A 14,944-nucleotide genomic window follows, 5' to 3' on the forward strand; every position below is an offset into this window, starting at 1 on the left:
TCCTTCCTTCGATTGTTGGTGGACTTTGGATGTTTTGAACATCTGCTGAAACGAAACCACTGACCTTACATCAGAGGCTGAAGAGAAGAGTTTCAGAGAGGAGAAAGTCGCTGACTGTTGCCCTGGTTGAGTTAGTGGATCCTTCCTACCACCAGGCCACAGTCAGACCATCCAGCCTGGCCCAACTGCCCTCCTCCTCCTCCTCCTCCTCCTCATCCTGTCACTCGTCCCAGTCAGTCTCTTCTCTGTCCTGGCCCCACAGTGGACTGAACTGCCCACTCAGAGTCCCTGTCCGTCATCCATCAGTCCAGTATCTGGACCAGCTCATCTTTGGCAGGCTGATGGGGGTGCTGAGGCTGATCCCAGCTGTCCAGGTCACCAAGTCATCACAGGGCTGACACACAGAGACAAACCACACTCACATTCAAACTTACGGGCAGTTCAGAGTAATCAACTGACCTCCACGTCTTTGGACTATGGGAGGAAACCCGAGAACCCAAAAGGAGCCCAAATATGGAGAAAATGTGACCTCCACAAAGTCTGTCCAGATGTTTCCCGCAGGAAGAGAAAAGTCAACAAAAGAAGCACAAACAGAGGAGACTCAGGACCAGGTGTGCAGTCCATCAGCCAGCAGGTCCTGATCACGATGATCACGTTATTTTCTGAGCACTCTGAGTGTTGTTCCATCGGCCCAGTCCGGTCAAAAGAGACGTACAGGAGTCCAAACAGGCCATAATAGTAGAAGTGGGAGTGAGTTAAGAAGGTCTGACTTTTATCTTAAAATGAAAAAGAGACATTTTAATGATCTTGTTAAGACGTGACTTTAAATGTGCTCTTTAAGACCAGCCAGCACTGAATGCAGTTGGCGAATGTTAGTATGCTAACACACTAAACTAACATGTTAAACTCCCACCTGCACCAACCTTTCAATACTGTGCTTTGCGGTTTTATGTTTTGTGAGGTTTGCAAATAAACCAAACCCAGTAAACGGGCACAGGACGACATAAAGGTGGCTTTTATTTTTATTTCAAGTAAAACTGATTCGGTGTCTCACCCGGCAGATAAGCTCCACAGTGCTTTACAAGGAAGGAAACTAATAAAGAACCAGAGCATGCAGTAAGAGACAGCAATAATACAGCTGACAAAAAAGAGCCAGCAAAGCAGCAGAAGTAAAAGCAGCAACATCAGACCAAAGGAAACAGACGGGTTTTAAGATGCTCGGGTTCAGCTGTGATTCCTCCTCCTGTTTTCAGGACGTTTAATTTTACCAAAGGAAAACAAAGTTTGGTTGAATGGACATTTCAGTTTATTACAATTTGGGATTTTATTTTGTTCTACATAAATGATCAGAGTATTTTAAGTCTGTTAAATGTTCTGCTGCAGCAGAAACAGAACGTGTTTACTGATGATTAATCAGTCAGCAGAGGGGAACGTCACCAGCTCTTCATCCTCTGAAGATGATGATGATCACGACCTCCTGGCACACACATAGTACTTCTTTCCTGAACAGACTGCATTATTCCAGTATCCCCATGCTGGAAAGTAAAGACACGGAGCTGAGACATCAGTCAGAGCTGCTTTGAGCAGAAAACAGCGAAAATGTTCATCACAGGTTCCCTAAAGCCATTCACGTCATCCTGCAGAGTTGGCCCACAGTAAAAGAGTGTGAACTTCCTCCCAGCTCGTTTACTTGTCACTTACTTTCATAGTTCATCTCCACACACTCCTCTCCGTGCTCCCTGTCCGGCTGGAAGAACGCCCACCTCTCAAACTCAAACGGAGTGTTGTCGGTCCATCGGAAGCTGTGCCACTGGAGGAAGAAAGCAGTTAGAGTCGACGTGAGGCTTTTCCTGTTAACGCGTCAAAACCGTGTTCGGTGTATCCCATAATGCACTGCAGGCTGCTGCTCCACACCAGTCAGGTGTGATGACAGTCGGCCACATGCTGGGTGATCTTCTCCAGTGCAGACAAGCTACAGCTGCTTGCCAGACATTAAAGAATTTTTGGGGCCGAATAAAGGAATTCCGATGCTGATGTTCATGAATAACCGCCTACCCGACTCTGTCAGCTCAATTTAAGACGTAGGTCTTTACCCGCAGTGCTGAGAAATCCGTTAATTCCATAAAACATTTGAAGAGTCAAGTCAAATGAATCTTCTGTGTATTGCAGATCTCAGATGACCTGATTGATTGTCTTCATCAGTTGTTGCTCCTCTCAGCTGCTGGACTCTGAGCCTGCTAACAGTTTTATGAGCTGGACTGATCCATGTGTATGCATGAGACGGGCACTTTGTCACAACTAAGAACTTGGATATTTGGATAACTAACCCAGGAGTTGGTGATGAAATCAAATGAGGCAGTGGGTGTCTCTGATGAATCAGCCGAGTCTGCAGCTCTCAGCTGCTTTCAGCTCAGTGTTTGTCTGTTCTGGTCGTTTTTAGACTAAAAGCTTTAAAAATCCACAGCAGCTGGTGAATACAGTGCAGCCTTTCAGAAGTTTCCGTCCCAAACACAAATCATCACAAATCAAATCACGTTGGCGACACGCGTGTCTGCAAACCACCTTCTCCTGATGAGAAATTCACCACATAAATAATCTGTAATCTGAATGTAACATCACACGTGTTGCAGCCGTGTTGATATGATATGATGCAGGGACGTACAAAGCCAACATTTTATTCTGGGAACTGGGCTGCACTCACATGACTCCCAGTGACATAAACTGCTTGATATGAAGTTAAATGACTGTGATGATGTGTTCATGACGGGTTCCCTACTTGTTCCTGCTGAAAACAGAAAGTGTGTAGTAGGAAACTGAACCTCAGTATGTGCAATGATCCTCATCTCCCAGTACAATACAAAAACTTTGTACTGCTAATAATGTAAATAATTGTACAGTACTGTAAGTGTCGTGTGTGTTTTTGTATAGTTTGTTTAAATACATTTGTGAAAATATCCTCCTATTTATACGTTCATTTGTTATCCTTGTGCTGCTGTGACACTGAGAGTTTCGCCTGCAGGACTGAGAAAGATTTATCTTATCTTATCTTTGTGACTGACTGTATCGCTGTGGATGGCTGTAGAGTCGGTGACGGACAGTGACTCCTCCGTCACTGTCCATCCATCAGCGTCCTGCTCACCAGATATTTGCTCCTTGCGCCGATCCAAAAATGATCTTTGAGTTTGTTGGCTCTGAAGGCCAAACACAACACTTGACTGTACTCTTGAGCGTTGTGCATGGACACCAGATGACCTCTTAAGCGGCGGCAGTTATTCTGAAATCAACACAGATGAGACTTAGTCTTCACCGTCACTTCACCACAACTGAGTTTTAGAGATTTGGTGAGTTAGTGTATGGACTGTGAAATGTGTGTGTTTGTGTGTGTGTGTGTGATCACATCTGCATCTCGAAATGTTCTTCGAGTCCAGAAGTATTTTGCACAGCGGTAAATATCAATCTGGTACCATCCATCACCGCATGGTTTGGCTGGATAAAGTGTTTTACAGTTGTAGCGAACCCTCTCCGTAACATCATCTGTGGGGATTGAAAAACTTCAGTACTGACCTGTGACCCTCCCAGTTTTGTTTCTGTTCTCTGTCTCATTTATTTCTGTTTCCTACCGGCTGCAGCGTCCTGGACGTAGACCAGGACCAGGAGCAGATGAACAGCTGTTAGCACAGCAGATCGCATGGCTCAGGACTCTCGCACCGCCTCGATAGTCTCCACAACTGGAGCATGACAACATGTTATTATCAGAGAGCTGCAGAGTGCAGAACAGAAGAGGCCAGGAAACAAGAGTACACCAGTTCAAACAGTCCGAGTGAAATCATGACTCAAACCAGTCTTCAGGAGGTTTTGTGCACCTCAGGCATTCACGCTCATCAGATACTGTGTTGTACTTCAGTTATCTACAGCTGTTTCTGGTGTAAACTGTCTTTGTTTATGTAAAGATAGAATTATTTCTCTTCATGCTCCGATTTTCTTGCTTTTCAGTTTCTGGTATTTATTTATTTTCCCATATCAGGCATTTTAACACTCAACATTGGAAAGGTTTGACTTGCTGTATCCTATAAATAAAAATGTTGTTAATATGTTCTCATTAGACTGAAAAACAGAACTTACCTCTGCTTCCAGGTTTCTCCTCAGTCTGTGTGAGAAATGACTCAGTCTCACTTTTATCCCCACCTTCACCCTGTTTCCCAGTTACTCTGAAAGCACACAACACAAACACAAATACAGAATATAATCCATTCATGTGACGTTTGGTACATAGCTGACAGCATGTGAACAAAATGAATGTAAACACTTTTCCTAGCTGAGTTCTGTGTTCTGACCCTGAGGCTATTAGTTCAGCACCAGTTCTGGCCAAGCAACAATCTCAGCGGCTGAAAAATGAGGCCAGTGTGGATGTGCCAAAAACTGCAGGTCCTTCAGTGAACCTGAGGCTGTCTGTGAAGTGAGTCATTCCTCACAGAACACATGTTAAAATCCTCAATGTTAACAACCTGGTAGAAAAAGCTGTTTTGTTTCTTATAAAATGCTGAAAAGATAACAGAAAGAACCAGGGTCTCTGGCTAGTGTGCTGACTTCAGTCAGAGGCTGAAATGAACACAAGTATGGACACAAACACTGTCTGTGTCTGTGATCAAAGGTCGCTTAAGTAATGTGAGGTGAGAATTAACTTTGCTTTCATTGTGAACCTTTTATTAAAGTCTGTAGTGCGAACACAGCAATAGCCTAGCTTATACTGTATGTCCTAGCTATCTTCGTAGCTTTGAGCAAGCTGGACGAGTTTCAGTAACTGATTCACTTCAGCTGCACCAACACTCCACCAGCTGGCCCATTGTTGGATTGGCTGGGAGTGTGATGGAGTCAGGCGAAGCTACCATGTTGAGGACCAGTTGGGGGCAGTCGTGGATCAGCGGTTAGGGTGTCGGACCCGTAACCGGTGGATCGCTGGTTCGATTCCCCGTCCCGGTGTCCATGGCTGAGGTACCCTTGAGCAAGGTACCTAACCCCCACTGCTCCCCGGGCGCTGCACGCGGTCGCCCACTGCCCCGGGTTTGCTGTGTGTGTGTGCACGTCACTTGGGTGGGTTAAATGCAGAGAACAAATTTCGTTGGAGTGAGTTCCCTCCAATGACAAAATATGTCACTTTAAACCAGACCTGCTCACACCGAACTTCACTTATGGTTCTTCTTCCTATGACTGACACTTCAGATCCTGGCCTTTAGGGTCACGTGTATGTCACAGACATGACCTTCAAACGGGTGACTCATCACTCAACCCCAACCTCCACCCATCTGGGGACTTTCTTGCTTTGTAAACTACATTGTGTCGTGCCGCTGCTCTGATTGTCTTGTATGGAGGCATATGTGTTTGCACATTAATCCCAGTGCATCTCATGCAGAGGCAAAACTTTAACTGCTGTGTCAAAACAGTGGGATTTGGCACCCTGGGAATGAGAGCTGGCTCTAGATACCAGCCCAAAACCGCTTGTGTGCTTTAGGACAAGAAGTGAGCATCTTACTTTGAGTAAATCAACATGTAACCATAGCTGAGAGCAGGTGAAAAATGAGTGCAAACTCAGGAAGCTTCAGTTTGAATTTAGTTAAGAGACAACGTGTATGTTCTAATCCTGAGGCTGTTTTAAGGAAGCTGATCTTTTAGAGACTGCTCCTCTTGTAACACACAATCTTTTCCTCAAACAATATTAGTTAAATCTCATTACTTAACCAAACAGGGTTAAGAAAGATGCATGTCTGTCCAAATGATCAGCCTTGCTATAAAGTTTTAAAGCTATGGTCAAATGTGTATGGTTACAAACTGTTTAAGCTCATCAGTGTGGAAAGGGTGGCAACATCAAGTCCATCCATCCATCTGCTGCTTTTCAACAGCTTACATTCACATTCTGTTTTAAAACCAAAAGCACTGTATGTGTCCCTGAGGTCTAATGGACTTGTTGCAGCATATGAAGTTTTGGTCATATCTCACAGTTCCATGTTCTACCTTCTCGGTCAGCCCCTGTGTTTCCTTCCAGTTAGTTAGTGCCTAGGAAGCCTCCACAGGGAAGCACCAAGGAGGTGTTCTAATGAGAGGCCTGAACCACATCAGCTGGATCCTGTCGATGCTTTTGTTTCTGTGACTCTCAAAGCTGTAGCCCTTCTGGCCTCCCAGTACATGTCTGCTGCTTGAAAACAGCAAATTCTCCTCTTTAACTGTGGTTTGGGAAGGTGGATACTGACGTACCTATGTGGAGTAGGACATGTTCATAGCTGTGTAGCTTTGTGGTAAATAAGATCCTTCAGTTTCATGATGAATTAATTAATTAATTAATTAATATTTTTTTCAGTTCAGTTTTGTCACACCGCGGTGAGGTCTTATCTTGTTTTGGGTTTTTGTCTCGTCACTTTCTGTTTTATTTTGAAAAGTAACTCTTCCCTCGTTTCAGATCACTTGTCCTTCCTCATGTCTTCCCTGATTACCTGATTGTGTCCACCTGTTCCCCATTACCCTCATGTGTTTGAAATAGTCTGCGTTCCCCTTGTCTTGTGCCGATGTGTTTCGTCCTCTGAGAGATCATGCCAGTGTTCTTTGTTCACGGCCAAAGCCATAGCGTCTTGTCTCGAAAGCACTTTGTTGCTACCTCTGCTAGCGGTGATTTTTTTCTTGTTTGTTTTATAGCGCAGTTTAGTTTTAGTCTAAGGCTTGGTTATCCTCCGTTAGGAGCAAATTTTTGTTGTATCCTTTCTAGTGTAGATAGTAATTTAGTCTGGTCCTGTATTGTCCTCTTCATTGAGAAGTTTTTTGTTCTCGTTTTTAAGAATAGATAGTTTAGGTTTTCCTCTGGTTGTTTTAGTTTGTTTTAAGAATCATAGCCTTAGGCTGTGGACTATTTCCTCCCTCGGGAGCGATTTTCATTCACTAGGTTTAATGGCCTGTTATTGTTTTTCCTTCCTTTATTTTATGACTGTTTCACAGCCATGCGTTCTCTTCTGGGGAGAGCGTACTTTAGGAGTTGTTCACAGCTTTATTGTTATCCACTCTGCCAAGAGGTTTTTGTCACAGATAATGTCAGTAAAGTCTGTTTAACTGAAATGGTGTCTCTGTGTCTGAGTCCTGCCCCGAGGCCCAGCCTGACAGGTTTATTGCATTATTTTTAATTCTTTGTTTTCAATACCTGCAGACGCCTCTCCTAAATGTCTCTTCTGTGTATTACGTTCTTAACAATGTGCAAATTGTTTTGTTTAGTCTGTCAGAAGGATTCACTTAAATTCACTTAATAGTGACGCACACTTACATTGTGTTTCTCTGGCAGACATGGATAATAATGTGCAGATTCTGTGTATTTGAAAATTTGTCAATATTACTTTCATTGATTTGAGTTATGAACACGAGAACACACACAAGAGATTAAAGGTAGCCTGTCTAGCCAGTGACATATTTCCTAATGTAACTGCAGCAGACCAACATGGCTAGCAAGTAAACAGTAGTAATTATTACACCTCCTGACCACCCACAGCCTGTCTCAACTCCTCTTTGAAAACCACACAGCACTCTTCCTTTCTCAACTTCCACCGCTTTGTCCTCTGCTCTGCCTTTGCTCTCTTCATCTTACTCACCACCAGAGTCACCCTACACACCACCACCCAATATGGTCCAGGTACACTCTCTCCTATGGCTGCTTTACAATCACTAATCTTTAGATTACACCTTCTGCACATAGTCCACCTGTGTGCTCCTGCCTCCTCTCTTATATGTTACCCTATGTTCCAGCCTCTTCTGGAAGAAAGTGTTCACTACAGCCATCTCCATGCTCCAGTCTAACACCCTCTGTCCTTCTGAATCCCTCACCTGAACACCAAACCTGCCCATCACTTCCTCATCACCACTATTCCCTTCCCTTCAACGTGTCCATTGAAGTCCACACCGATGGGAAAAGTCTGCATCAAATCCTCTTATTCAGTCCAGAGTTTGCCTTTTCCTCTTTCTCACAACCTACTTGTGGACTCCTCCTTTCAGGTCAGTCCTACTCCATTCCTCTTCCTCTCCACACCACAGTAAAAAAGATTAAATCCTTCTCCAATGCTTCTAGCCTTGCTACCTTTCCACCTGGTCTCCTGGACACACAGACAATAAACTTTCCTCCTCTGCATCGTATCTGCCATCTCTCTGCCTTTTCCTGTCATCATACCAACATTCAGAGTCCCTACTTTCAGTCCTAAACTCCTGCCTTTCCTCTTCTGTCTCTTCCTTAGGGGAACACCTTGCTGTTCTCCTTCTTCGACCAACAGTAGCCCAATTCCACCAGTACCCTGTAGGCCAGCAGCACCGATGGCGGTCGTTGTTAACCTGGGCCCCCACCGCTAGTCAGAAATCATGTTTATGATTTGCATGTTTATTTGGAAAAGGTCAGATGCCCTTCCTGACACAGCCCTCTCCATTTATTCTTGGGACCAGCCCAGGAGGTACACTGGATTATGCACAAAAATAAATAAAGACACAAAAGCAAAATTAAATTGATGTTTTAAAAATTTATTTGGGCAAAATTCAGGACGGAATCTTGAAGCAGGAACAGCACCTTATTGGTCTAAACTTGGTCCATCAACAGCAGGCGGTCAGGACATCAGCACAGGTCAAACTTTGGAATCATTTCAACTCAAGTGTTAGTGTAGTTTTTGACACATTCACACATTTCATCAAGAGGTTTCTTCCCACTGTGCTCAGGTGTTGCTCACTTCCATACAGAAATAGTTTTAGAAGTGACCTGATGAACATGTGTAACAGCTAAACTCTGTTTAAACTGTCTCTGAACTGTCTCTACAGAGGATATGTCCCAAGAACAAAATGCTGAGGTTCACACTGACAGTTGCCGTCGGGGAAACACTGTCCAGTGTTATTTTCCAGTTCTTACATTGTCATTGCTGCAGTTAGAAACATCAATACCAAGCTAGCAATCAGAAAAATCAGTAACTTTCGTGAAATGAACTCTGACACTCAGTTATTTGTTATGATACTGTTTGGCACAATGTTGCACATGAGTTTCCTCTAAAGTAAAAGTAAATCTGTTTACACACAGTGATGGGAGTACTGAGAAACCGTATCACCTATCATGAATATCTTCAACACTATGTCACAACAGGTCATCAACCACTGAGGTCCTGGAAAACTTTCAATCCTGCGTCAACAGAATAACATATGCATGCAACATCTTAACAAGCCTACATGGATCCAACGTACTTCATTTGTTTGCAAAAAATCATTTTGAGGGATGGATTTGGAATTAGATGCAAATTATCCCGAGTATCTTACATATCTTTAGCGCAGAACTGCAAAAATAAAAATGTAAGATTGAGCAAAACTAAACTGTCAGTCAGTTAGACTGAATATCATTTAGAGATAAGAGGATAAAAAAGAGGATTTTTTTTTAAATCTTGTAGTATCTTTTTAAGACGAGACTATCATTTCATGAAATCTGTTGACCCCAGGCTGCATCAGAAGCCGTATCTTCCTTCAGCTTGACTACGGCGCCCCCTGCCTACTGTAGGATTTCTCACCACTATTGTACGAGGCCCAGAGTCCCTCCCAGCTGGAAGACGCCCACTGTCCCTCCCAGCTGGAGGATTTCTCACCACTATTGTGCGAGGCCCAGAGTCCCTCCCAGCTGGAAGAGGCCTGTAGTCCCTCACTACTGGCTCGATCTTTCCCTGCAAGTAATTCTTGTATTCCTGTAAGCTGTGCTCACAGTTCTGGCCATAGTACGGCTGCTTGCACTCACACAGGGCGACAAAGGTGTTTTCCACACGAACACATGTACCTCTCTGTGGACCACCACAGTTCAGCTTAGAGCAGGGATCTTTACTTGTTATCTCTTCATCACTTTTGACAAGAACAACAAACTTGCCACCTTTCACACCAGGAGATTTCTCACACACTCCTTGAACAATGTAAGGAGGGTTATCTGAATATATTTCAGGGTCACTGTGGCTTTGATGAGCTTTGCTTATAAAGGCATGTACAGCTGTGTAAGTCTGAGATACTGGAATTCCCGCCACATACTCCCCACATCTCCTGAGTTTCTCTTCGACTTTATAACAGAGAACTGAATTAGAAATGCACCTTTTGATGGCGCCTTCAACTTGATATGACTTGGTGTGAGTTCCTTTCACTTGTCTGGCTACAGCCACGCTAACCTTATCTTTTGTCACCTCCATAAATCCTGACAAGACATGTTTGTTCAGTGTTTCAACTACTTTGTGTTTGGAATGTTTGGTTATAAATGCAACGACCATCCAGTCATACCTGTCATATGTCTTCTGCAAGAAAGATCTGACCTTCTTTGCTAGTTCTTCACGTTTTGTGTTGTCAATTAGCCACTTCACATCATTAACAATGTAGTCAGTGCTGTTAAAAATGCAGAACTTTTGGATTTGGAACATAACTGATGCAGAGTCATATGCAATTTCAGCTTCCTTATCAATTATGTTTTGGGATTTTATCTCTTTGAGGTTGTAGTACAGCTGAGTCATTGTAATGCCCTGATAGATAAGTTTACTAATGAACACAGTATATTCTCTGATATCCTGTTCATGACATTTGGCATGATCAGCCAGTGACTTTCCCAGGTTATTTATGAAGGTTGTCCCTCCAGCTGTCAGGTATGTGTGCAGGTCCGTAATGGCAGGCTCTGCCTTTGAGCAGGCCTTAATAATTTCTTCCTTAAGCCTCATCCTCTCATTGTCATTTCTTGCTTGGAAAAGACTTGGTACGAGCGCTTCATACATCTTCCAGGCTCCCTTGATATTCTTCTCTGGCTTCTGATAAGCAGCACTTGCCCAGCTGTTCCACTTCTGCTCTACGTGATATTTATCAAGCTTCATATTAAGACTTTCGAATTCAGATTTGAAAGCATCTAATACTGCATTATCTTTCAAGCTGTTGTTTATTACAGACACTCCCAGCAGTGCTGAAGTAGTAATAGCAGCTATCAGTGGCCCGCAAACTGGTATGAGCGCCAGAAAAGGTGTAACTGCAAATCTGATCTGGTCAATGTTTGCTAGAATAAACTTCCCAGTTGCTTTAGTCGCTTCCTTGAGTTTGTTTACTTTCTGTGGAGAGTTGTTCCATTGGTTCTGGGTGGGAGACATCGAGTCGCTCACAGTGAAGAGGAGCAGGGAGGACGACACCAACAGCAGGAACAGCAGACCAGGAGATGCCATGACTACCAGCACACATGACAAACACAGGCATGATAATTATTCATTTATTAGTATTACTCACCACATTTATTCAGCAATATTTACAGCATTTAACAAGCAGTCAGAAGTACTACTACTAGTAGAAATAGCACAATTTAGTAGTAGCATTAGTAGTGATAGTAAAAACAGAAGCAGCGGGACAAGCAGCTAGTTTTGCTTGTAATATTGTAAATACTATTGTTTACATGAGAAGACATTACAAAAGACATGCTGATGTGGAACGTTAAGCTCCTCCTGATGGGATGCTTCAGGTTGGCCAATGACTAGGTTCCAGTTGAAGTAGCTGTTCACTGTTCTTCATTAATGTACTGGTTACATCAGCCAAATCTGAACATCTTATTTAAAAAACTGAGTGTAATCCTGCAGTGCTTCATTCTCACCACAGGGTGGCGCTTCTCTCACCGTCCTCTGTAGACTGTCAGAGATTCTCTCTGTTGTTAAACATCCTGGGACCGTGATATACACAAGTATATTTACTTACTTTATGACAAGTAGATGGTCGACAGGCTGGTTGGTCAGCAGGCTGTTTGATTAGTAGGCTCTTGGTTCAGAGGACTGGTTGGCAGGCTGGCGGGACATCCGATTTGTTGGTCATCAGGCTGCTCGGTCAGCAAGCTGGTTGGTCAGTAGGCTGCTTGATCAGTAGGCTTTTGGTTCAGAAGACTGGTCAGCAGGCTGGTTGGTTGACAGGCCGGCTGGAGGTTGTTCAGTCTCAAGGAGCCTCTGATCTCTGAGGTTGACAGGACCGAGCCAGTCATTTTTATAGGAAGCTGATTGGCTACACCCTCTCAACAGCTGGGAGATGATTATTCATTTTTGGGCAGAAGAAGTTTCACTTTTTATGGTGAAATGGCAGAGAGAGGAGTTGGGGCTGATGAAGTGCTCTGGATGTACTTGGTCTGTGTTGCAAAAGGAGCAACATGCAGTTTTGTATGACGTGTCTTATTTCGTGTGTTTTGCAATCAATGCTGACGAGAATGTGGTTATTGTACATTTCTTTGTGAACAACAAGTCCAGTTTTCTTGTACAGTGGTTCCAAATTATGGCTTTCAGCTTTCTGTTGGCGTAGTTCTGATGTGGTCCATGAAGCAGAGTGAGTGAAAGAAACAGTCTGTTTCGTTTTTTGTTTTGTCGTAGAGTCAGTGAGACAGTGTTTGAATCAATGCCCTTAATGTTACGAAAAGAAATAAGATGTAGCAGGGTGGTTTCAGATAATGATAAACTGACTGATAAACTGATTTGAATGAGTGGGAAAGTTGATATATTGATGTAATCATAAACTGTCCAGACAGGATGTGAAGCCCTTTGTGAGAGTACTGTTGATATTGTCTACGTGTATATTAAAATCTCACAGCAACATTACATAAAGTTAAAGTTAAAGTGACATATTTTGTCATTGGAGGGAACTCACTCCAACGAAATTTGTTCTCTGCATTTAACCCACCCAAGTGACGTGCACACACACACAGCAAACCCGGGGCAGTGGGCGACCGCGTGCAGCGCCCGGGGAGCAGTGGGGGTTAGGTACCTTGCTCAAGGGTACCTCAGCCATGGACACCGGGACGGGGAATCGAACCAGCGATCCACCGGTTACGGGTCCTACACCCTAACCGCTGACCCATTACATTAGGGGAGAGTGAACACTGATGTGTAATAAAGGGGTTTGGGTGGACGCTAAGCCGCCATGATAGTAGGGGTAAGCCCATGCAGTTGCAGGGCATGTACACAGGTACATACCTGTATTTTTCAATTTTTCTTAAAAATTTTTCTTAAAAATTTGAATACAGTTTTTGTAAATACCTGTACTTGAGATTTTTGTTTATCCTATTTTTATACTCTGCACTTTTCTCCTTTCTTGGTCGGGAATACTGCATGTGCAATGTCTGTAAAAACAAGAATTTCCCTCCAGGGATAAATAAAGGAATTCTGATTCTGATCTGATTCTGATTCTGATTCAAAAGAGATATGAAAAGGCACAGACAAGGGTGAGATTTTTCATTTCTTGTGATAAAAAATCACAAAACAACCCCCTCTACTGGATGCATGAGGTTGAAAGGTGTAAACAAACCCAGAAGAGTGGATTCATTTAGCTGAGAAAAGTCATTAAAAACGAAGCTTACGGTCAGTTATGATGTCCCTTGCTCGTAAGAGAGCGGATGGTGAACAAAGCTGATACTGTTGTGACCTGGTTTGATGCGGACGTTAGCCAATCTGGCTAGGCTGGCTAAGACACTGTGATCAACTTTGCGTCTGGGATCGAGCTGATGCCCAGATGGAGTGAATAGGGTTGGAGAAAAGTCCATCAGGATCCACAATGGATAAATTTTGTGACAGGGAGGACAAGCGATGTCGGTGCAGGAGTGGAATTCAACAGGTGGAACCAAAGTTGCAGGAGCTCTGTAGCTGTGTATTGTATTATCGCTATCGACAGTCGAGGTGAGCTTAGTCCACATTATTACCGGTGAGAACCAGGACTCCGAGCAGCAGAGGCAGCCAGGTGAGGAGAAGGACCTTGGGGTGCAGCAAGTAAGCAAAACACACACACACAATCTAAATTAACAGCTTAACAGAATAAGATAAAAAGCAGTTAAAAGGTAAAGGCAGTCAAAAGCCAGGTTTAAAAACCAGAGAACAGCGGCAGCGTAACACACCAGCATCAACTCAATCGGAAGTAGAGATCTCAAAGGTCCCATAGATACAACATGTATCAGGTCGTACGTTCAGATTTTTGATTTATAAGTCACATGCACATTATCAGGACCATGGCAGTAAAAGTACTTTGAGTATAGTTCAGGTACCATTTGAGTACTTTTACACTACTACTTCTTTCATTCAAGTAAAAGATCTCAGTGCTTCGTTGACCACTGATCAGTGTTTCTGGAAAGAGAAGTGGTGTGATATTTTAATTCACATTTCACAACAGTGAAGCATCTTCATGTCATACTTGTTTACTGGTTTGGATGGTGAAAGTGCAGCGATGATACAGAGATTTTCTGTTTTCCTTAGACTATGTGCAATTAAGAATAAACTTTAGAATAAGTTTAGACTGATAGATGATTATTAATAAATAAAGAAGATAAAAATGTGGTTATTGGCTTTTTTAGACAGAATAATTTTTTTAAATAATATGTCTTCCGCCAGACACTCAGTCCAGAGTTTATCAACGCTGCAGAAAGGCCATGATTGAAAAAACATCTGATTCTTATATCAGATACCCCGGTTTAAAAGTAAGTGGTGGTAAATTTTGCCTGGACTATTATTTTTTATTACCAACGAATCAGTTGATTTTTTTTTTTTTGGTTAATCAACTAAAGATTTATTTCAAAATGCCAAGAAACTGAAATGTACCTGTCAAGTTCTCAAAATTAGGGCGGCACGGTGGTGCAGTGGTTAGCACTGTCGCCTCAAAGCAAGAGGGTTCCAGGTTCGAATCCCGGTCTGGGCCCTTCTATGTGGAGTTTGCATGTTCTCCCTGTGCCTGCGTGGGTTTTCTCTGGGTACTCCGGCTTCCTCCCACAATACCAAAAACATGCACATTAGGTTAACTGGCTGCTCTACATTGCCCCCTAGGTGTGAGTGTGAGAGTGTGTGGTTGTCTGTCTTTGTGTGTTGGCCCTGCGATTGACTGGCGACCAGTCCAGGGTGAACCCCGCCTCTCGCCCGTAGTCAGCTGGGATAGGCTCCAG

At 43.3% G+C, this 14,944-nt stretch overlaps 2 protein-coding genes across 3 annotated transcripts; both read right to left on the reverse strand.

Moving 5' to 3' along the window:
* Positions 1 to 998: 998 nt before the first annotated feature.
* LOC124073959 (neurocan core protein-like) lies at positions 999 to 4,212 on the reverse strand. 2 transcript variants are annotated; one of them, XM_046416543.1, is made up of 6 exons: positions 4,123 to 4,212; positions 3,621 to 3,728; positions 3,398 to 3,534; positions 3,140 to 3,274; positions 1,702 to 1,810; positions 999 to 1,535 (listed from the first exon to the last, which is right to left on the reverse strand). In XM_046416543.1, the coding sequence occupies exons 2-6, from the start codon at positions 3,688 to 3,690 to the stop codon at positions 1,468 to 1,470; spliced, it is 519 nt and encodes a 172-aa protein (XP_046272499.1). In that variant the 5' UTR covers positions 3,691 to 3,728; positions 4,123 to 4,212; the 3' UTR covers positions 999 to 1,467. The 2 variants fall into 2 exon arrangements, with proteins under 2 accessions (XP_046272499.1, XP_046272498.1); XM_046416542.1 differs by lacking the exon at positions 4,123 to 4,212 and having other exon boundaries at positions 3,621 to 3,754.
* Positions 4,213 to 8,474: 4,262 nt separating this feature from the next.
* On the reverse strand, positions 8,475 to 12,556 carry LOC124073953. Its single transcript, XM_046416532.1, has 2 exons — positions 11,740 to 12,556; positions 8,475 to 11,221 (listed from the first exon to the last, which is right to left on the reverse strand). The coding sequence occupies exon 2, from the start codon at positions 11,217 to 11,219 to the stop codon at positions 9,495 to 9,497; it is 1,725 nt and encodes a 574-aa protein (XP_046272488.1). The 5' UTR covers positions 11,220 to 11,221; positions 11,740 to 12,556; the 3' UTR covers positions 8,475 to 9,494.
* Between the last annotated feature and the right edge of the window lie 2,388 nt (positions 12,557 to 14,944).

Source organism: Scatophagus argus, chromosome 16, assembly GCF_020382885.2.
Source record: "Scatophagus argus isolate fScaArg1 chromosome 16, fScaArg1.pri, whole genome shotgun sequence".
Lineage (NCBI taxonomy): Eukaryota > Metazoa > Chordata > Actinopteri > Scatophagidae > Scatophagus > Scatophagus argus.

Bases quoted from the DNA above. Each gene is read 5' to 3' on its own strand.
- LOC124073953 (XM_046416532.1), bottom strand. From the start codon at position 11,219: ATGGCATCTCCTGGTCTGCTGTTCCTGCTGTTGGTGTCGTCCTCCCTG.
- LOC124073959 (XM_046416543.1), bottom strand. From the start codon at position 3,690: ATGCGATCTGCTGTGCTAACAGCTGTTCATCTGCTCCTGGTCCTGGTC. The intron at 3,275-3,397 runs GTGATCACACAC...TGTTGATTTCAG, and splicing joins GAACATTTCGAGATGCAGAT to AATAACTGCCGCCGCTTAAG. The intron at 1,536-1,701 runs GTAAGTGACAAG...TTTACTTTCCAG, and splicing joins TGTGGAGATGAACTATGAAA to CATGGGGATACTGGAATAAT.